The sequence below is a fragment of the Henckelia pumila genome, unplaced genomic scaffold (genome assembly GCF_033568475.1).
Source record: "Henckelia pumila isolate YLH828 unplaced genomic scaffold, ASM3356847v2 CTG_549, whole genome shotgun sequence".
Classification (NCBI taxonomy): domain Eukaryota; kingdom Viridiplantae; phylum Streptophyta; class Magnoliopsida; order Lamiales; family Gesneriaceae; genus Henckelia; species Henckelia pumila.
This window is the reverse complement of record NW_027331861.1, coordinates 52,341-76,042: the sequence shown is the minus strand read 5'-3', so window position 1 is coordinate 76,042 and position 23,702 is coordinate 52,341. Positions and strand designations below refer to the sequence as shown.

At 32.3% G+C, this 23,702-nt stretch overlaps 3 protein-coding genes and 1 pseudogene across 3 annotated transcripts; 2 read left to right on the top strand and 2 right to left on the bottom strand.

Moving 5' to 3' along the window:
• The first annotated feature begins 998 nt into the window (after window positions 1–998).
• LOC140873405 (Golgi apparatus membrane protein-like protein ECHIDNA) lies at window positions 999–4,191 on the top strand. The gene is made up of 6 exons (XM_073276506.1): window positions 999–1,136; window positions 2,109–2,165; window positions 2,262–2,465; window positions 2,575–2,634; window positions 2,927–3,053; window positions 3,721–4,191. Exons 1-6 carry the CDS (start codon window positions 1,122–1,124, stop codon window positions 3,807–3,809), a joined length of 552 nt encoding a protein of 183 aa, XP_073132607.1. The 5' UTR covers window positions 999–1,121; the 3' UTR covers window positions 3,810–4,191.
• A 349-nt stretch (window positions 4,192–4,540) lies between these two features.
• Window positions 4,541–6,316, bottom strand: LOC140873409 (uncharacterized). The gene is made up of 4 exons (XM_073276512.1): window positions 6,256–6,316; window positions 5,808–5,944; window positions 5,542–5,710; window positions 4,541–4,871 (listed from the first exon to the last, which is right to left on the bottom strand). Exons 2-4 carry the CDS (start codon window positions 5,865–5,867, stop codon window positions 4,675–4,677), a joined length of 426 nt encoding a protein of 141 aa, XP_073132613.1. The 5' UTR covers window positions 5,868–5,944; window positions 6,256–6,316; the 3' UTR covers window positions 4,541–4,674.
• Window positions 6,317–15,369: 9,053 nt separating this feature from the next.
• Window positions 15,370–15,486, bottom strand: LOC140873417 (5S ribosomal RNA; annotated as a pseudogene).
• Window positions 15,487–18,941: 3,455 nt separating this feature from the next.
• Window positions 18,942–23,252, top strand: LOC140873398 (ABC transporter I family member 20-like). Its single transcript, XM_073276497.1, has 7 exons — window positions 18,942–19,247; window positions 20,054–20,187; window positions 20,714–20,833; window positions 21,577–21,672; window positions 21,778–21,930; window positions 22,016–22,093; window positions 22,707–23,252. Exons 1-7 carry the CDS (start codon window positions 19,076–19,078, stop codon window positions 22,941–22,943), a joined length of 990 nt encoding a protein of 329 aa, XP_073132598.1. The 5' UTR covers window positions 18,942–19,075; the 3' UTR covers window positions 22,944–23,252.
• Window positions 23,253–23,702: the final 450 nt, after the last annotated feature.

Here is a 23,702-nt window from a genome sequence, read left to right as displayed (position 1 = left end):
CATTTAATTTATGTCTACATACTTTCATTTTATTAAAAATAAAATCTATACAAAAACTATTCTCATACATACTACTTTAGATTAAAAATAATCTCTATACAAACATTTTTTTTCTATTTAAAATATACAATAAATTAAAAATTAATAACATCATTATGTGAGATTTTACAAAATTTTTATTTTAATTAAATATATTAAAATTTTACAGAATTATATTAATGGTTTAATTGCAATAAATTTAATATTATTTATAAATTTTTATAAATCAAATCGATAAGTAAAAATTTATTTATATTTATAAATAAAAAATATTTTAAATAAATATAATTATTTAAAAAATATAAATAGAAGTTTTGAAACTCAACTACAAATTTAAAGAAATAATAAGTTTAAAAATCACAAGCACAAGTTACAAAATTAAAAGGCTTTTAGAAAACGTTTACATATGTTTGTAAAAATCATAACAAACAAATCTACAAAATTCTGTAAAAATTGTATGTGAGATCTACAAAATTAGTATATCAGCTCCACAAAAGTCTGTAATTTTTTTTAAAAAAATCAATAAATTTTTATAATGAATACATCACCTAAATGATTAATTTTACCAATAAATCTCAATTCTTAAGACATATATGACTTACAACTACGGGTGAGAAAATATACCGAAAGTTTTGATATACCGCATTTACCGTACCGCAATATACTACATATCGTTAAAATTGGCATATCAAAATTTTTCAGTATCGGTATGAGATTTGCAAAATATATCGAAAAAAAATTATCATAAAATATATTTTAATTATATGTAAGAATGTTTGTAAGAATTTTAAAATATACCGAATTTTGGTATACCAAAAATTTTCTATAAAAATAATATGAAATTTATATCCTATTGAATTTTCGGTATCGATATTTCGGTATAGCGATGATATTAATAGATATAAAAGTTTTTGAAGGAGTATTTCGCAAATATTTTATTGTACAGGGATTACATTGTAATTACAAATATTCACGTTTAATCAGCTAGGATCTTCGGCGAATTCGTAAATTAGACTCGAAGAGAAGCGAGCTAATTGGAAACTGAATCAAAGATCTCCGTCAAATCTACAATCAGCCCGATAATGGATCTAAATCCTGTAAGTTTTCGTAATCTGGTTTACTTTCGAAGCGAATATCTTGAACACACAACTATTATTTGATTTGTGAATGTTGCAGATGATTTAGTAACTAATTCTATTGTATTTTGTGATCCGGTAATCAATTTGACTGCATTTGTTGTACCAAACCTTAAGGGGTCTGATTTCTTTTGATCAGGCTGGTATTATAACAAATAGGGTATTTAGGGTTGCTGATTAAGAATTCTAAAATTCGATTAAATGTAATGGTTGGACCGAATAATTTGTGAATTCTTAACGCTTTGTTAGTTGCTGCTGATATGGCTTGAGCTTGTTTAATTTGTTTTGGGATGACTTTCGAAGTTGAGATTTATGCTGGGGCAAATGATGTCGAGAACGGATGGAAAATCTTGATTTAGTGATTTGATTTGGTGATTTTTTTTAAAAAATTTGTCTCAGCTGCTTTACCAGATAAAATTCCCGTAATTTATGCTTTTCTGAGTTAATTATTATTAAAAAGAATTCTGCTCGATGGAGTGGTCACACAAGTGCATATGATGGCATTTGAAGCTGCAAGTTCTAGAGTTGCTGTTAAGTTGTGGTTTATCCAACAATATTTTCATTTATTTTTTAAGATGGCATTCTATCAAAATGTATTCCATTTTTGTTGTAGATTTCTTGTCCATCTAAGCCTTCAATATCCCTTCTCAGTTCTAACCAATTAATTAAAAGAAAACTAGCTATGTACTCTGTGTCGAATTTTAGTATATGGTGGCAAATGCTCATATGTTTATCCATTTTGTACGAGAAAAACAGTAAATTTTTGTTGCATCTGTGCGCTGGCTGGTGATTGAATTTTTCTTATGTTATTTATTTTGAATATTTCAAGATAGCATAGATAAAAACAAAATAATTACCTCTTTCTGCCGGGCTCAATGAAGATAAATAAACAGTGATGAAGTGCTAACCTGTTTTTTTTTTTTTTTCGCCCAGCCGCCAGGAGAGAATTATGCTCATCCGAAGATATGCTTCTTCCATGTGCTTTTCAAGGTTGAAAATAGTTTCCTTCTGTCACTTTTTTGTCATTTATTATTTTAATTTTGTTTGTTGACTTCCTGATGATAAAAAATTTATCTGTTTTGACAGGCGGCTGCTTTGGCTTTTTATATTCTTTCTGCTCTCTTTTTTGATAGTTTTGTCATCATTTTTGTGGTGACTGTACTCCTATCTGCTCTTGATTTCTGGGTAGTCAAGAATGTAAGTGGACGCATCTTGGTGGGTCTTAGGTGGTGGAATGAAATAAATGACGATGGTGAAAGCGTTTGGAAATTCGAATGTCTCGACCAAGAGGTGAGTCATCTTACATGCGGCTTTACAGTTGATCTTTGCTCCATTATTTAGAAGTTGTATTACAGTACATAATAAATGTTTTGCACCCTGTATATCCTCTCATTTTCAGTCGCTTGCTCGGATGAACAAGAAGGATTCATGGCTGTTCTGGTGGACCTTATACCTCACAGTAAGCAAATCATTTTAATTAAAAATTCTTAAGCGTTGAAATATCATGAGGTCGCTGGAACATTGTGAAGCATAAAGTATAAACAAAATTATTCTGCCAACACTAGGTATAATCATTCACTTTCTTTAAAAACTAAGGAATTTAATCTTATTTGCCATCATGCCAACTTCAAGGTTGCTTCTATTTTTTACTTGCTATTTGGTCTCAATCATTTGTCATACTGACAGCCTTTGAGAAGCTATTTCCGTTGGGTATTTTGAAATACACCTAAAGCATTGCCTTTTCCTTGTAGGCGGTTGCATGGATCTTCTTTGCTATATTCTCTATCATTAGGTTTCAAGCTGATTATCTTCTCGTTGTTGGTGTATGCATGACACTGAGCATTGCGAATATTGTTGGATTTACCAAATGCCGTAAAGGTATGTGGACTATCTGGCACCCATCTCATGTTTTGGTTCTTGTTTTAGTTTGGTTGTTGCATAATGCATTGCATGGTTCTCAAAGTGACTTAACTATAACGTCCTTGATTTGGGGGAACAGAATTCCATCACCTCACTTGAGACAATAAACTATGATATTCCAAACCAATTTTGGATTTGAACTCGTTTAAAGGTTATTTATGGAGATGACTTCGTTTCAAATGCCTTACTCACTGGCTAGTCATAAAAAATACTCCATCTTTCATTATTTAATGTAATGATTTGTGGTGTTCTATCTGAATTCTAAATTTGTGGGAAGGAACATGCTTGTAGCTCATGGTACCCCTGTAACATCAAGCTGTCATCTATTAGTTCTGTTCCATTTCTACAAAGAGATTTGAAAATTTTCATTGGATGCACATAAAAGACACTCGGTTTTCGTAGGGATCTTTCATTTTGAAACTTATTATCAAAGTGCTCCTTGTTTACATGATGTTGCCATCGATGCAAGTCTTCTTGTTAGTTACTTCGCATTAGTTTGGAGCTAATTCTTATGAGCACTCATTCATATCCTCACACAATGAAGAAAGTAAATTTCATCGACATAGCTCAGTGATGGTTTTTATTTTGATTAATTGATAAATAATACTTGTCTTTCATCTCCCAGATGCTAAGAAGCAGCTCCAAGCATTCGCTACGCAGACCATCGCGTCTCGATTCTCATCGACCATTCAATCTGCATTTAGTGTTGTTTGAATGGTTTATACAGAATCGACGTGATGAAGAGAAATACGAGGTCTTAAAAAATTGGTGGTCTATGACTTGCACACTTTTCGTACTTAATGTTATATTGTCATTATATATATTCAGTAAGTGGGAGAGGATCTTGTATCATTTCAACTTGAGACCTTGCTAGGAATCTAATTGTCTGATCTTTTTTTCTCGTTGCTTTTACCTCATTTTGCCTGATGCAGATAAATTTTTGGAATTGCAGAATTTGATGTATGGAAATATAAATGTACTTCAACATGTAACTATCATCAGGCTTATTCAGTGAGGAATATTCGATTTTGGTCTCATTTCCAGACTTTTATGAATGAGATTTTGGAAAATTTTTAGGAATACATAAATATTTGATATTATTATTTTAAGGAGACGGAAAATAGTTCAGCAGTCGTATTATCTTACCTTTTTGTTGACGTGAAATTGGTTAAGAGTTGATTTGATGGTCCATTGTCTTCCAAACGTGGAGTCACATGCTCGAACATTCCAACCCCAAATGATGTTAAATCTGCCCTTTCAAATTACTCGTGAATATTATCTACGTGGTAACATAGAACTATCTAACTATCAAGTTAACACCTTAGCCTTCTCAAAGTGGGATAAGTTTTACGTTCATATGAATGGCTAAGTAAAGATCAACACCACTAAAAAACGTTAATATAGACCACGGTTATCAAAAAAAAAAAAAATCATTCAACAAATTTGGTTATAATCCAATATTGAATTCAAGACATACTATAATATTAATGGCAATAGCGGTGAACTGGCAACACCCGGCCGGCTAAAAACATGAACGAAAGAAAGCTTAACAAAGCATTGAAACAAACAGGGTGTCAAATCATCTTCCCAATAAAGCAACTCGATCCTTCTGTACAGCTTGCGATAAATTTATGTCGAAGAGCTCACAGCGAATTGGCATTTCCATCTCATAAAACGGGTTCTTCAGAACATAATCTGTATATAGCTCATAAATACATTTCAAGAGACCCTCCATATGTTGGACTCCAGGTTCGCAGACCACAAAGAATTTGGTACCTGAAAGAAAATATGTTATATTAGCATAGTTGCATTCGTAAGGCGAGAGGATGGTGGTTTTGACAATCGGCAACTATTAAGAAGCAGGTTTGAATCAAGAAAGCTTTCAAGGTTTAGCTACATCCCCGAAATTTATTATCAATCAGAATGAAAAGACAAATATTGCAAGAAAAAAAAAAAATAGAGAATCAAATCAGTGTAACTGATAATGCCTTCAATCTTCTGTTCAGCCTCTGTTTAGAGTCAACAGTTCACAAAGATGATAACAATTAACAAGGAATATGTAGCTATTTTTGTGCTGGGATCATGTGCGAGTGCAACCACCCGTGATCAATCACTTTTTCAATCCATGAGTTGTCATTTGATGCTTAGTCTGGAGCTTCATTCTAATCGACTGTTTGAACTAAACTTCAGATTTATCAGGGCGTCAATGTGTCATCATCATTCAGACAATTCGAATCAACACGAACAATTCAGAGTTATATATGCACTTGCTTGACCAAGCAATTTCCAATACCATGAATCTGCCATAATCTAAAACTTACACAAGAAAAAAACAGATCCCAGAAACCAAATAACAACATAAACCACAAAAAGAGACACTGATTGACCTTACAAAAGATAATAAAGGAGGCAAAAAGCAGAAGCAAGGGAGAGATTGTTTTCACACCAGTGAGAGATTGAAAGCAATGGAGATCAAAAGTATCAGCTTGGAGAAGCTCGATTCCGGAGCACCCGAAAACAGGGGACAGCTGCTGAGATATGGCATGCATTGAATGCCACAAGCTTGCCAGTCTCAAACTATCATTTGTGTCCATTCTTCCAGCTGACCCATAATCCTTAAAAGACATAAAGATGCAATTTTTAATCCCTCTCTTATATCTATTACAATGTTCGATCAATAGATCACGGAGTTTTTACATGTCCTGTGCTAACCTTGTAGAAAATAAGACCACCTGATTTGTTGATAATATAGAGGCTGTAAACCGCTGCCATCGACTATGAGATACTCCAATCGAGGTTCAATTTCCAAATCTAAGGTGTAAACTCCACAAGGAGCGCTCGCTTTTTTGCTGAACAAAAATGAAAATGTGAATGTTAAGGTTTTCATATAGTTCACCATCACATCCACAAAACCTCTGTCAAAAATCCACCACAAAATTCGATCAAGTACTAGCGGTTGCGCGATAAATGCAGCAAAAATACTATGAAAATTTAGGCCACCTTTTTCCAGAAACAACATTCCAGCTAACGAACATACAAAAGCAAACCCAGATTCCATCATTCAATTTAAATAAAATAGATTAGCCGCAATCGAAATCTCCAAACGGCAAAAACTAATACATTAAAATATCTAAACACGAAGATGTAAGGAGAAAGATACCAGTGGTCTCCGAATTCAGAAAATTTTGGGATGATCTTGTATCTACCGATGAGCAGAAGAGAGACGATGGAGATGAAGTTGGACTTATACTCAGATTGGGCTTTTGCTTAAAGCCCAACACTGACAACACAATTTTTTATTTTATTTTTTTATTTGGGTTTTCCACTTTCAACGATTATAAAAACATACAACATATGCATATAATAGCTTGTGTTTACTTAGAGAAATTAATTATATCTTTTAATCTTTTACTATATTATCTTTTACTATATCTTTTATTTTTTACTATTTATTAAGTCTAAGCCCCTTATAAAAACCGTGGTGTCTTGGTCTGTTTTATCATTATCCCAAAATACCCCTACACCCATTTTCATTTTGAATTCATCCCACGTTGTTCTTCTCTTCTTCTCATCTTCCCACGTCAAAACATCGTTTCTCTAAAATCGAACGCCCGCAAAATCGAACAGAATCAGATTCTTTGAAACAAAAAGCTCGCAAAGCAAGCATGGTGGCTGTTGCTTCTTCTGCTCCGAAAAAACATTACGCATGTGGTCAACTTCATGTATTGTTTTCTCTGATAATATGTTTGTTGTTTGATCCTAGGATTTGTGTTCAGTTTCTATTTTTTTTACCTCCCTGCTTTTTTATTTCAGTTGGTTTTCTAAACCGTTTTTGCACATCAAGCAAATGTTTATTTGGATGATGAACGCTACCTGCTCGACGAATTGCCAAAGATAAATTTCGTATCACTTTCTGGCCCTTATCCCTTTTGCTTGAATACTTGAGCCAATACCCCACATTTTAAATTCTCTCAAACGTCGTTTTAGTTTGGTTAGCATGTCGGAGAACATCTAGCTTTCGTCCCGTCGACGTGACCGAACTTCCTCAGGTATCAATTGTTAATATGACGTGCTTACTTCTCACACTTTTTAGTAATCAATCCGTGTCGATTATTTATGGGTTTTTCTTTGTTTGGGAGCTTAGTTAATGTTCTGTATAAACAGAGAATTAACATCATTTCGCAAACGTAGTTTTCGGTTGGTTAGCATATCGGATAATATCTAGCTTTCGTCCACTTCACGTGACCAAACTTGCTCGAGTATCAATTGGTAATCTGAGGTGATAACTTATTTAATAAACTCTGTTTGAACCAAAATATCTTTTCTGTTCACAAGTGCAGCAGGGGAAAAACTGAAGGATAAAAACAAGCAATCATGGAAGGGGAAAGAAAGAAAAAAGAGTATGTGGAGATAATTTTCAAAAAGTTCAATTTTTTTTTACTCTCTCGGTGTGTTTCTAAATTTTGAAGTACATATTTTCTGTTTTGTAGTAATTTCCGTCTATGAGTGTTGGAATTCGAGTGAATTTTCTTATTGCTATAAATAAATTGAGTCGATCTATATGCAATTTTCCATGTGTTTAATTGGCTTCATTTTGATTTTTTTTCTTTTTCTTTTTTTTTTTTGTGTAGATACCAAAAAAGGATAGGATATAGAACTGCATAAAATAATGAGGCCGAGAGACTGAGAACAGGATTGGAGGTCAGGTATTCTCCCATGCTCCGAGACTCCATGGATGAAACGTGTTCCCATTCCTAGGATAGGCCAATGCACATTAAACATATGTTTATCTTTGGTCTTTGCTTATTTTTTTGGTATTCAATTTTTAGTTTAAATCCATATACATATTGGTTAGTTTTGGTTATCCTTCTTATTTCTTAATAGATTCAATACAAAGATTAAAGAGCCCTACGGTAATTTGTATTTCCATTTTTTTGAAATAATTCGTATTATTATATATCATCGGGTTATTTAATAAATCACGTGCAATAAATGAATATGTGGTTCATATGCATGCAAATCTATTGTGTTTTTTTATGTTGGAATATGTAAATCAATTTTTACCTCGGTCGTTTATATGTTTTCTCTCTTTGGTCTGCATAGCGAGCAATATGTGTATTGATTTTTCTTATAATTTCTTGCAGATTGTTACAAGATGAACTTCAAATCCACCCTCACCAAATCTCAAGGTTTACTTATTTTATTTTACTCTCTTACTTGATTCAATTTCCAATTGCTATGTTTTTATTGTTAATTTAAGATTTTGTGTGAGTAGGAGGTTACCGTAAATTGTAATCAAGCATAAATTATTCAAATGACATCTCTTAAAACAATATTCCATTGCTCATAGTCTAGGTTCATAGTTTATCAATTTAGTTTCCGTATGATATTTGACTGTTTTTTTTTTTTGTTTTCTTATTCATGGATTCATGGGAATGTTCCATTTCTTCGTATTTAGTCTTTAAATTTTAGTCACCAGTCAAATTGTAGAAACCTGTAAATGAATTGTCATTACATTTTATTATTATTATTAATGTAATGTTCTCTACATAAATTTTCGGCTATCTTTTTCAAGTGATGTGATGATAAAATACTTGAATGTGATTTCATATTTTCTTCCCGATAGAAAAAATTGTACTTTATAGAACAAGTGTTTCATAATTTTTATAAACCAGATCACTAAATTAAATTTCCATTCATTTTGTATATATATTTTTTAAAAAACATATAGACTTAAAAATAAAAATAGATTATACATATGCAAGTTTGCAACACACGATATCAATATATTAAGTTACACACGCAAATTGGCTAGATAATATTTTAATTATCTTATTTTACTGTATTAAATTAAATTTATTTTGAAAACATGTGTTAAATATACACGAACGTATTTTTCACATTTTTTTTGTTACAACGCGTGTGCCACGATTGCTAGTTATCTTTTACAGATGAGACTCTACTTCTAATTTTTCGTACGTTGGTATGGCCCAAAACTACCACGTCTCAAACGATCGTGCCCATCATGGAGAAACCAACCATTAGTAACAATCGGTTTTCTACATTTCTGCTCTTCTCTTCGGCTTCTACTGCAGAAAATACTGATTCCTCATTCACAAAACTGATTCCTCATTCACATAAAAATAAACAAAATAATTGGAGTTCGAAGACCTCTGAATCCATTGATTCATCTTTAGCGATAATTGCGGATATCGGGTTAGTTACATTTCTCCTCTTCTCTTCGGCTTCTACTGCTTTCAGATACAAAAATGTGTTTTATCTCATGCTCATTCCCTGGTACCAAGAAATCAACCTGTAATTGTTCGATAAAATGCGACACTGCTGTGTCTAAATGTTCATTACTAAGATTGTGGAATGCTTTCTGATATTTTAATTGGAAACGACAATGCACCCGTTAAGATATGTGAGGTTAGAGGTTTTAGTGGGAATTGAGAGATCAAAATAACAAAAAAAAAAAATTTGACTCCCCAACAGAGTCAAAGCCCTGCGTACAAAGCAAGGTACATTTTTCGTTTTTCATATCTGATTTTATGATCATATATTTTTGACATTTTGAGGAGTTACATAGGTGCCTTAAAGATCTTCCGGAATATAATCTCCATTTGCCACCAAAGAATTTTCGATCAACTGGTTTGGATGTACTTTACCAGTACTTGAAGGTCGTCATTGCTACACTTTATCCTTATGTCCTATTTTTCTGTCCAAGTTCAGCATTTTATTTTTTTTTCTGTTTGTTTTATCTTCACAGTATGCTTGACACGTACCATGACATAGGAGATTCAGAATGTTAAAAGATTGATTTAAGGAGGTAAGTTGCTGTCATTTTATTCCTTTTGGGAAAGCCCTAATATGTTAGATTTTATTTGATTCCCGTTGTAATATCACCTCAATCAGCGCATGTAATAGGTTTCAGTTTCATCATCCTGTTATTTTAATCTGATGAAGTGATTATCTCTCAAGAGTCTATTTACCTTGATAATTGATTTAAGGAGGAAAGTTCATGTTCTCTGAGATTTAATGACGAATATTAATTAATAGCTTTGCCTGACAATTGATTTTCCAAACCAAGTTCTTTGTTTAGTTGGTTTGCCTTCTGATTATTACGTATTGGGCTATTTTAAGCTATATTGTTTGTTGTTGCACTTATAGTTATTAAAATTTTATAATCTACAAATTCTATATTTGCTGACATGCTCCGTGTATCTTTTAGAAAGAGAGATATTTGATTTTTTGAATGCATGCTTTGTGATGAATATATGGTCTAGAGACGTGCTAATCCTACAGATTGGTGATCTTAAAATCGTCTGTTAATAAAGTCATAGAAATCCAATATTTTTCCAGTTACTTTAGTCTCATCTACTTTTCAACACTATGATCTCCTTTTACCCACTGCAAAAACATCCTAGAAACTTTGTTGAAGGATTTAGTCAGACTCGTGTCAGCAAACTGAGATTTTACACTTACTAATATGAGTTGTTGTTTTCATTGTTTTAATTTCCTATATGGTTTTGTGGATGGTTTAGTTTGGTTCAACGGTTTGCTGTAGAAAGGAGGCCTATAGAGTGATCTATAATTTATAATTTCTTTCAGCTCTTTACGATTTATTTGTTCGAATGATTTTCAATTGAGGAGTATAGGGATTAGCTGTAGATTGGTTTGTAATTAAGCATACAGGGATAGATTTCTGATTAATTTTCATATTCATTCTATGTTGGACTGGGTCCAACAATCATCACGCCTTATGAGAAAGATTCGTAAGGATCACATGTTTCAAATCTTTTTATAAGCTGGTTTAGGAATTCCCGTCGAATTTCTACAGGCTTTTCATGTTAATAGTTTTTAATAAAAATTTTGATCCAATTAATGTTCTTATTTTGCTTTCCGAATTTGTTCACGTTATTTAATGTACTTTTTAGAAAAATTTAACGTTAATTACTAACTACATTAACCATTGTTCTATGCAGCAAAAGATAGTGCATCACTTTACTTCTCACTACAATCAAAACAATGTTGAAAAACGTTAATGTCGTACGATGGATGAATGTGAAATAAGACACTTAATGACACAAAAAAAAGCAGAGACAAAATTACCTAAATCAACGTCGATCAACTTATCAAAGACAAATGACTGATAAAGATATACAAACAAATGAAAATTCAACAGATGAGAACTTCTCTACTGATGTTTCAAACCACGAAGGAACTGATATTAATTAAATCATCCATATATTTTTTTTTGAACAATAGTTATTCTAAAATGTTAATTAAATCATCCATATTTTTTTTTTGAACAATAGTTATTCTAAAATGTTCTATGTTCTAGAATAACATTTGTAACAATACGTTTTAGGATAATTTTTTAAGTTTAAAATTTTACATATACACCATAAACATAGTATTAAAGCATTACGTAAATATAGATGTATGAAAATTAAAAACCTTAAGAGATTATTCTTCGAAATTTAATTAAGACTAGCAATCGTGGCACACGCAACGCGTTGCGTGTGTAACAAAAAAAATATGAAAAATACGTTCGTGTATATTTAACACATGTTTCCAAAATAAATTTAATTTAATACAGTAAAATAAGATAATTAAAATATTATCTAGCCAATTTGCGTGTATAACTTAATATATTGATATCGTGTGTTGCAAACTTGCATATGTATAATCTATTTTTATTTTTAAGTCTATATGTTTTTTACAAAATATATATACAAAATGAATGGAAATTTAATTTAGTGATCTGGTTTATAAAAATTATGAAACACTTGTTCTATAAAGTACAATTTTTTCTATCGGGAAGAAAATATGAAATCACATTCAAGTATTTTATCATCACATCACTTGAAAAAGATAGCTGAAAATTTATGTAGAGAACATTACATTAATAATAATAATAAAATGTAATGACAATTCATTTACAGGTTTCTACAATTTGACTGGTGACTAAAATTTAAAGACTAAATACGAAGAAATGAAACATTCCCATGAATCCATGAATAAGAAAACAAAAAAAAAAAACAGTCAAATATCATACGGAAACTAAATTGATAAACTATGAACCTAGACTATGAGCAATGGAATATTGTTTTAAGAGATGTCATTTGAATAATTTATGCTTGATTACAATTTACGGTAACCTCCTACTCACACAAAATCTTAAATTAACAATAAAAACATAGCAATTGGAAATTGAATCAAGTAAGAGAGTAAAATAAAATAAGTAAACCTTGAGATTTGGTGAGGGTGGATTTGAAGTTCATCTTGTAACAATCTGCAAGAATTATAAGAAAAATCAATACACATATTGCTCGCTATGCAGACCAAAGAGAGAAAACATATAAACGACCGAGGTAAAAATTGATTTACATATTCCAACATAAAAAAACACAATAGATTTGCATGCATATGAACCACATATTCATTTATTGCACGTGATTTATTAAATAACCCGATGATATATAATAATACGAATTATTTCAAAAAAATGGAAATACAAATTATCGTAGGGCTCTTTAATCTTTGTATTGAATCTATTAAGAAATAAGAAGGATAACCAAAACTAACCAATATGTATATGGATTTAAACTAAAAATTGAATACCAAAAAAATAAGCAAAGACCAAAGATAAACATATGTTTAATGTGCATTGGCCTATCCTAGGAATGGGAACACGTTTCATCCATGGAGTCTCGGAGCATGGGAGAATACCTGACCTCCAATCCTGTTCTCAGTCTCTCAGCCTCATTATTTTATGCAGTTCTATATCCTATCCTCTTTTGGTATCTACACACAAAAAAAGAAAAAGAAAAAGAAAAAAAATCAAAATGAAGCCAATTAAACAAATGGAAAATTGCATATAGATCGACTCAATTTATTTCTAGCAATAAGAAAATTCACTCGAATTCCAACACTCATAGACGGAAATTACTACAAAACAGAAAATATGTACTTCAAAATTTAGAAACACACCGAGAGAGTAAAAAAAAATTGAACTTTTTGAAAATTGTCTCCACATACTCTTTTTTCTTTCTCTCCCCTTCCATGATTGCTTGTTTTTATCCTTCAGTTTATCCCCTGCTGCACTTGTGAACAGAAAAGATATTTTGGTTCAAACATAGTTTATTAAATAAGTTATCACCTCAGATTACCAATTGATACCCGAGCAAGTTTGGTCACGTGAAGTGGACGAAAGCTAGATATTATCCAATATGCTAACCAACCGAAAACTACGTTTGCGAAATGGTTTTAATTCTCTATTTATACAGAACATTAACTAAGCTCCCAAACAAAGAAAAACCCATAAATAATCGACACAGATTGATTACTAAAAAGTGTGAGAAGTAAGCACGTCATATTAACAATTGATACCTGAGGAAGTTCGGTCACGTCGACGGGACGAAAGCTAGATGTTCTCCGACATGCTAACCAAACTAAAACGACGTTTGAGAGAATTTAAAATGTGGGGTATTGGCTCAAGTATTCAAGCAAAAGGGATAAGGGCCAGAAAGTGATACGAAATTTATCTTTGGCAATTCGTCGAGCAGGTAGCGTTCATCATCCAAATAAACATTTGCTTGATGTGCAGAAACGGTTTAGAAAACCAACTGAAATAAAAAAGCAGGGAGGTAAAGAAAATAGAAACTGAACACAAATCCTAGGATCAAACAACAAACATATTATCAGAGAAAACAATACATGAAGTTGACCACATGCGTAATGTTTTTTCGGAGCAGAAGAAGCAACAACCACCATGCTTGCTTTGCGAGCTTTCTGTTTCAAAGAATCTGATTCTGTTCGATTTTGCGGGCGTTCGATTTTAGAGAAACGATGTTTTGACGTGGGAAGATGAGAAGAAGAGAAGAACAACGTGGGATGAATTCAAAATGAAAATGGGTGTAGGGGTATTTTGGGATAATGATAAAATAAACCAAGACACCACGGTTTTTATAAGGGGCTTAGACTTAATAAATAGTAAAAAGATAACTCATAGAGTACAATTATTTAAGAAAATATAGGTCCGGTATGAGTTGTCAATTCAGTATCATTTATAAGTTGTGGAAATTAAACCCCTCATATGACTTATACTTCACTTCAGATTTATAAAAATCATAGGTGCCTAAAAATTAACTTATATATATTTTTTCGTTACACACGCAACGCGTGTGCCACGGTTGCTAGTATTTTATTACAGATACCTCTTACTAATTTTTTGATGCGTTGGTATGACAAGAATCAAATTTCAAAACAAATCCAAAAAAATTTGTTGAGAAAATGAAGGGAATGGGAACGGTTTTTCTTTTCCAATCCTAAAACCGCATATTCCATTTATCACACTTTCGGGCTTTGGCGGACACAATCGAAACTGAAGACTTCTCAATCAGCGGGAACAGTTTTATTCTCAAAACTTGAGACTTCTCAATCAGCGGGAACAGTTTCCTATCAACTAGGGATGAAAAACTATGGTAAAATGAATATATAATTTCGTTTACAAGTCTGAGTTCACACGTCTCTGCTTTCTTCCGTGGTCACCATATATACTGCATCGAAAAATATTGATATTATTATATATACGTCTTCTTACTCCATGATTGTTTCCCACAAAATTATTGTTGAGGACTTGAGGTAAGTTTTTTTATTTATCCAAAAATTTGACTTTTGTTTTTTATACAAAGAGGAAATTTTGTACAAGTTGTATTTTTTTATTTTATTTGTTTCCAAACTTTTGGTATGTTTTCAGATTTTGGGTGCATTGGTGTTTTTACCCATTCATTTTTGTCAGTAACATGATCGAATATTTGGTAAATTATCTTATTGTGGGAATTTTATTTATTACAGATTTTAAAGCATTATGTTTATCTTTTTTCAATAAGATTATTAAGTTCCTTTTAAACTTTGTTCTTTAATTGATTTTTTTCATCGTAATTTAAAAAAAATAGAATTCAAGATTTTTTCAACGACGAGTCGATGACCACTTCGATTACTTTGTTGTGTCATTGTTAATTTTTTTTGTGTGCGACGTGGAAACATGCAGTCGTTATCTTCGGTGTACACTGGGTAAACCTTCGAATTAACGCAATAGCCTGCAAACTACGTTAGCCAGTTAAACCACATTAGGTAAGCCATGTGTGACAAACTAGTCCAAGAAAACGTTGATAGGGGGAATCGAACTCCTGACCTCTGGCCAAGAGTTCACTTACTCCACCAACTTGGACACCCCTTAGAGGTAAAAAAGAAATTTATAAAAGAAGGGATGCAACACGAGGACTTTCCAGGGTTACCCATCCTAGTACTGCTCTCGTCCAATCACACTTAACTTCGGAATTATGATGAAATCTGGTGCATTAGTGCTGGTATGATCGCATCCTTAAAATTTTATTTTAATATATGGATTCGTTACACAATTTTGATTTATGTATGTTGACGGATTTACTTATAAACCAATAACTTCATCCTCTTTAGATTCGATTTTGTTGATTTGCTTTTAGTTCATTATGAATTAAATCAGTTTGGTTTTTAATTATTTTTTTACTTTACTTTTTTAATATATGCTAGGACTTAAATTTGTATATTGCAAGAAGACAACATTGTTTATTGGAGTTATTGTATGCTCTAATTAAATATTTGTTTCATTTTAATCTCCTTCATCCATTTATATATTCTTTATATATTTATGAATGGATATTTCACTTTGTCATTTTGTTCTAGCTATATCTTAATATCAAATTGATTATATCAGCATAATATTAGTTTTATATTCTCCCAATAATTAATTATCAACTACTAAATATTATATTATTTCAAAAATAAAAACTCATAAAATATTCATATATTATATCACACGTGTTTTTACACACGCAACATATAAAATTTAAAAAATTTATATTTATAAAAGTATATTATAGGTTCTTTAATAATGTAATATTTGATTGATAATATTTACGCGTGTGCAAAATTAAGTTTTATGCTACAATTAGGATATAATCAACTTCATATATCTCCAATATATTTTAACATAATAATAATCAACTTCATATTATGCTAATATAATCAACAAAATACTTTTAAGTTTCTTGAAGTTAATTGTCAATTACTAAATATTACATTATTTCAAGAATAAAACTCATAAAATATTTATATATTATATCACCTATGCAACGCGTGTGCTTCAATTACTAGTTATTAATAATTAGTTTATGATTTTTTTGAATTCGGTTCAACTCGATTAATCTACAAAACAAATTTAGTTAAATTAGGTATCGGTTAATTCGACTTTGTCGAACCCATGGTTGCTAAATTTAATGCAGGGTATATAAAACAAATACGTGTATTTTGTCCAGACCTATTTTTTGGGCTTTTACATATTTTATTGGGCTCTTCAGGCCATTTTCGATATTTAAAAGCTTTTTTCAATTAGGAACCTGGTCCAACTTGGCCTGAATACTGGGCTAGACATGCTTATAACTTTGTTCCAGGCCTCAAGGACAACTGGACAAATGGGCCCACTAAGGTAGTCTTCGAATTGTTTGGAAGCATTTTTCGCCTCTTCTCTCATAAAATTTTCAAAATTTGTAAACGAAAGTACCTTTTAGAAGCAATCACACACAATACAGAGTGTTTGGTAGCTATGACAAAGTGGGATTGTGGGGTTTTATACAACATAATCATTTGTTTGGTGTGATTTTTAATAAACTAGGCTAATGTCTTCTGCAAAGGACAAACTCATATTAGAGAATGATTAGTAAACTCACCTTTCACCCAACTATTAACAATCCCTTTCTCTATCCTACCCACTTATTCCAAGAATGCCCTTTCCCCCGACAAAAAAAAAAAACCTAAAATCTGGCCGCCTCAATTCTCATTCTCGTCAAAAATCGAAGAAAACCCATTTATCGTTTCATGGTTAACTGCAGAAATGAGGTAAAAATTCAGAAATAGAAGGAAGTTTGTTGTGTGGGTTTTTATCTTGAAAATCGATTTTCATTCCATTCGTTTAGCAACCTCTTCGCTCTGCAAAACAAAAAGAATCTTTAACATACAAAAGATTATTCCATATTCTAATTCCAAGGAAAAAAATACAGTGACATGTGCTTGCGAAGAAGAACAAGGCATATGTAAACATCCTTTCCCGTAGGCATAGAATCAAAATTATTTCTTGCTGCTTTTCCGGAAGCATGGAATCAATATTTTGCAAATATTAATTTTAGCAGTAAACAACAGAAATATAACATATAAACCAAACCCTTTCTTCTCCAATTTGTGTCGCTACTTCCAGGTGGATTTGAATCTGTAATCGTTTCAATCACAAATACGGATCTCACACCCGCTTTGCAGCCTTCTTTCGAGAAAAAAAATTAAGGAATCTGAGTTTACCGGTGAAAAAAGAAAACTGAATTGTAAGTGAGGGTATATTGGTCAACAATTTTTTAACAATAAATTTATTTCACTTTTTAAAATTACACCAAACAGAATATAATTTATCATATTTTTTTATACATCTTACTCTATCCAACACCTAATCATTCTTGTTATTAATAATTGAATTATCCCATCACGCGTATCAAACGGTAGCCATGAGCGCTACAAAACTTCCCCAACAAATTCCAAAGAAGAAATAGGGATTGCTGGATCGAGGTGAGAAATGGGGCTAAAAAAAAATCTAGTTTTATTTATCAGGGTTAAAGAGACCCTAGCCTTTGTGTAATACCAAATCATTCATCAAAATGTCTAAATATTTAATTTTATTTCTAATTAATGCAACCTAATTTCAGAATATAAATCTCCCAATATAAGTTCTACCTGAAATATAATCAATTTAAGCTTACAAAATACAATAATCATATCTTCAAGCCCTAAGAATTGAAATCCCAAATCATTTTTTTTTGTGACGTGAGAACTCGCAACCGCTACCTTTCGGTGCGCTTTGGGTAAACCGTCTGATTAACACAATTATTTGCAAACTACGCTAGTCAGGTAAACCACACTAGACAAACATTTTAAATTTTAATGTTCCAATTTGAAATGTGCTCAAGTATTTATATTAAAATAACTACCATACTCAAATCATGGTTTTCAAGGGGCACGAAGTGACGTGTATGCAGTATGCATATAGAAAACGAGCTCTACAATTTAATAACTATAATATAATAAGATCTTTTCAAAAAAAAAAACTATAATATAATAAGATATGAAAGTAATTGGGTGATTGTTTTTTAAATTGACTAAACCCTTTAAAATAATCATAATCAAGTGATAAATATATTATTAGCATTTCTACTACTGATCAATTCAAGTTATGAGCAACTGAAACATATATTAAATTATCAAATTGATTAAATAAAAACATGACACATCTTTTAAAACTATACTTTTAAGTAAATTTTAATACCAAATCATAATTGCAAGGCTTCACCAACATCATACGCATATGCCAACATCATATCTTCGAATAAGTATTTTAAAAATATTTTATTTTATTAGTGAAAAATTTAAATATGTGTGGACAAATTTTTAAACTATAAAATATAAAGTATAAACGGATATTTATTTATTTATTTTAAACGAAACAACTATGAAAAAATCAATACAGATTGCTTTTTAACTTTAAAAATAATGTCTAAACACATATTTAAAAAAAAATTAAAAATATACAAATATTTTACAAGTAATTTGGAACTACCCCAGAATAAATTGATAAACATATTATTATTTTTTTCAAAAAGATAAAAATATTATTTTTAATTTCAATTAATTGGTTGAAACATATTATTTTTAATTTCAATTAAATTGGTTGACAAAAAATGGGTTTACATGAATGCAGGGCAGGGCAGCGGCTACCAAACTTGCAATGGGTGAAATTGATGATTGAAGGGTGTCCAAATGGTAGCCATGAGCGCTACAAAACTTCCCCAATAAATTCCAAAGAAGAAATAGGGATTGCTGGATCGAGGTGAGAAATGGCGGTGCAGGAGGAGAACTGGCGGCCCACGGTGGAGATCAACAACCTCAGCTTCACTTACCCAGGAATCGACGGCCATCCTCCGCCGGGTTCCGCCCCTTTGATCGATGAATTTTCACTCACTCTCCACTCCGGCGATCGTTGTCTTCTTGTTGGTTCAAATGGCGCGGGTATTTTGTATTTTCGGAACTCTTTCTTTTAGTTCGGATAATAATTCAGTTAAAAAATCGATTCTTGATTGTTTGGTTATCATTATGATACGCAATCACAATTAACTAGCTTTAGTTTCTTGATACGTATCTAGAGTTTGCAATGAACCAATTGGCAAATGGGAAATTGAGCAGCAGCGCCTGACACGCCTGTTAGCGTCAAATGCACATGATAGTCATAATGTCGTGTATAAACTAATCGCCAAACTGTTGATTTGTTGCTCTCGATCGAATACTTTCTTATTAAAGTTTCCTTTCCTTAACACATGATATACTGGCATCATAGGATAATGATTCTCTCTGGTCCTCACTGATGTTCCATTATTTGACATACTATCAAACTACTAAATTGTACTAATCTAATTACAATAACACGTGAAAAAGTAATACAACCAATTAGTAATTAATCATAAATTCATTTATATGCGTGCTCTATCAATTCAGGGGTCAATTCTCTTTTTTCTCTTTAGTTCTTTTGTGTCCTGTTACAAAATATTTATTGTTCTAACTGTTGGTTTATCATCATTGAATCATGAAATGCATATTTCATTTTAGGATCTAGTGTTTGTCAGCCAACACAGAAACAAGATTGCGATAATGTTGTGAATGCTGATGTAATTGTGCTTTTTTGGGAAAAGTTATTTTTTTGGAGACCTTTTATGTTTCCACTTTCTTCTTTCATGTTTGTCGCATTTTTCCACTTGTGATCATTCCGTCATTGTATAATCTTGCAAACAATTGATTCTTATCGTATGGAATTTAATCAGGGAAAACAACTTTACTGAAAATAATCGGTGGGAAGCATATGGTGGATCAAGAGATGGTAAGGGTTTTCGGAAGATCCACATTTCATGACACAGCATTGACGTCTTCAGGAGTCCTCTCTTATCTTGGTGGCGAGGTTGGTTTTTTAATCTTATTTTTCTCTTCCACTATCGTGTTAGCGATTAAATAAGTCAAGATGATCTGTATTCTCAGCTGCTTATAGAAATGCAATTTTCGGGTAGTAAATGCTGTTAGCATTAAACAAGAACTGGAGTATTAAAACACAGTGAAGGATGGGCTAGTCTCACTATCATGGAAACTTACTTTCAGCTTCACAATTTAGAGTGTCTTTTTGCTGATTATTTGTGTTTTCTTTAATTTAATAGAAATTAAGCCATCTCAATTTATATATTGGCTATCAGCACTGTTTTTTTCTGGTTAAATTGCAGTTCTTCCATATCATCCCACGTGTAAGGGTAATAATTTTTTGTGCATCTTTTGTGATGAAATCACTTCTCAATGTTGACAGTGGCTTAATTTGAAGGATATTAAATGTTCCTAACATGAAGTGATTAATGTGCTATTTGATTATAATGTTTTAAGTATTTATTGTTTGGATGTGACTCTGAAGTGGTTTGATCGTGAATCTATTTCTTAATTAGTGGAGACGAGAAGTTGCTTTTGCTGGTTTTGATGTTCCAATTCAGATGGATATTTCGGCTGAGAAAATGATATTTGGGGTTGCAGGAATCCATCCCCAAAGACGAGAAGAATTGATCAAGGTATGAGACTTTTCTTGATTTTATGGTTTTGCTCCCTTTTTACTCATAATGACGACCTTAAATATTGATATTAATTTTGTCATCCATGGTCATGTTAGATACCACTGTTTCATAAAATGCTTTTCATTACACTTGTTTAGAACTCACTTTCTTGAATGATTACTAATGCATCACAGAAGGCTTTAAATTGTTCTTTTACATTGACTTAATATTCACATAATCTATCCTTATCTCCTAATTGTGGACCATGTTAATATATTGGGGTTTGATGTTAATTACGACATGCCATTCTTGAATCGGATCATCAGCGCTATATATCTATGTGAAAGAACATTAGAGAATTTAAAATAATGTGAAATAGTGGGGTAACTAGGATAACACAATCACACCCAAATAATTGTGATCAATTTCCTTCTTATTTTAATAAATGTTAATCATGCATCAGACCTATATTGATCGGAGTCTTGGGACAGAGCGAGTCTTATTATTTATCATTCAAATTCAACATAATCAACACGTGTATTAATTTTTATACAAGGTTCTAGTTGATCAATTTAACTAGCCCTAAGATCTAACGATTTGAAAGATTGATTATATTTCAGGACACTAACCTGCACTCTATGGATTGCAGTATTAGCGAATTTTCATATATGCACCTTTGTAACCATCTGCTCTGTGTTTAGATATCGCATTGAGTAAATTTTGTACAGTCTTAAGTGAGCTGGTTGGTTCGTTTGGTGTAGGTCTTGGGTGTTGACTTGTCGTGGAGAATGCATAAAGTATCTGATGGTCAAAGAAGAAGGGTTCAAATATGTATGGGCCTTCTAAAGCCATTCAAGGTATTTACTTATTATATTTTGTAGGAAAAAGTCCCAGGTTTCCAAACTTCTCTTAGTCTATTTACCTTTACTTGAAGCCAGTGTGGTTATGCTTCTTGTGGTTAGGTACTATTGCTCGATGAAATAACAGTTGACTTAGATGTGCTTGCACGGTCTGACCTTTTAGGATTTCTAAAGAAAGAATGTGAAGAACGGGGTGCCACAATAATTTACGCAACACATATTTTTGATGGTCTCGATGACTGGCCATCGCATATCGTAAGTTTCATTTTATCTCCTCAATGTTGATTGCATTATAAGCGGTATACGCCAAGTGTTGGGCATCATTTTGAATTTTTATCAGGCTTACGTGGCTCGTGGAAAGTTGCAGCTAGTGATGCCAATGAATAAAATCAAAGAAATTAGCAAGTTGTCACTGATGGTTAGTTGCTTCACTTTTAAAATAAAGCACTTCGACTTAAGTTTTTTGGTCGTTCAATTAGATTAGGGGCGGAGCAGCTCCTAAGTCATATTGGGTACCTGTGTTCTTGCGGTAACAAAATAACTCTGACATCTGAATTTCCTTTATGTTACTTTGTACTGTCTTGCAAATAATCATGGGGTCTATTTTTAATTTAATCTTCATGTTAGACGTGTCCTTTGTGTAGTTGCTTGTTTTTCCTGTGTAGTGGTTTGAAGTGAAGTTTTATTTTGAGAAATAAGCATTTCAGAGCTGAAAATCATTTCAGAAACACCACAACAAACTTGTGAAAAATTTGCTCTTTACTTGTAATACATAACAAGTCAGCATCCGCATTATAACAAGAAAAAATGTCAAGAATAAAATTATGTTCTTGATTAATTTATCAACTAAAATAAACAATGATTATGACACAATCAAGAATCTTGCACCCTCTACTGATTCTCTTCATATTGTCTCCAGAAGTGGAAAATATCATATGTTTCATGAAAGCGTGTTATTACTCCGACTTGAGACAATAACGTTTATCCATTGACAAACCTTTAATTGCTACCTTGTGTTTATGAATTTACAGAGAACTGTGGAGAGTTGGCTGAGAAAAGAGAGAGACGATGAGCGGCAGCGAAGGAAAGAGAGAAAAGCTAGTGGTACTCCGGAATATGATAAAAAAGTCGAAGGCAGCCGTGTAGCTGGTGATCCAGCACGCGCTGCTGTCCGCGTGCTAAATAACGGGTGGGCTGCTGGGAGGCTGAATTCAACTGTAGCTGGTGAAGAAAGCTTCTCCTTGAGCTCTAACAGGGTCCTCAGATAAGAAACCAAAGACTTTCACACACGTCTATACCTGACCTGGCTGCAAACTATCATCATCCACTGTACGGCCGATTTTCCTGGCTTTCTTTCATCTTGTCCCAATGCTTATAAATTGGAATACTACAGTATACGGACATCGTTAATTTCTTATGTTTTAATATATCATTTTTTGTGATCTACATTTCAGTTGTCGTCCAGTGGACATCAATATATAATCCATTCCTTGAGAGTGTTCTTTGAATGGACATAACAATCTTTCGATTCTTGTTGTCAAAACTCAAAAGTTTCAATTTTATGCAGCAAAATTATGTTTTCATGGGAAATTCGAAGCCATAGTGCATCCAATGATCCATGTTTGGCCAAACAATTGGGTCCATGATTGTTTGGGGGCATCGGATTTTTCGTTGTTCTGTATTTTCGTGCAACTCGCATGTTATTTGACGGATGGAAAGTCGTTCAAGGATGAGTAGTTTAGCAGAGTCGCAGATTTTCTCAAAATGGAATTTGAAGAATTACCCGATAGTTTTCATCTTGGATTTGTAAATTTGCAAGGACTTTTATGTGAACTCAATATATTTACTCTTAGGAGGAGAAATCTCAAAAGATTCGGCGAAAACATTTACTTAATGTGAATGATTGCAAATCATCTTAAAATTTTGGCCCACTCTCATCTTCAAACGCAACCTTTGGTCTAAAATTTCGATTTCTTATTCAATAAGCTCTTTTAACGACAGCCAGCCAAGTAATCTGACTGATAATA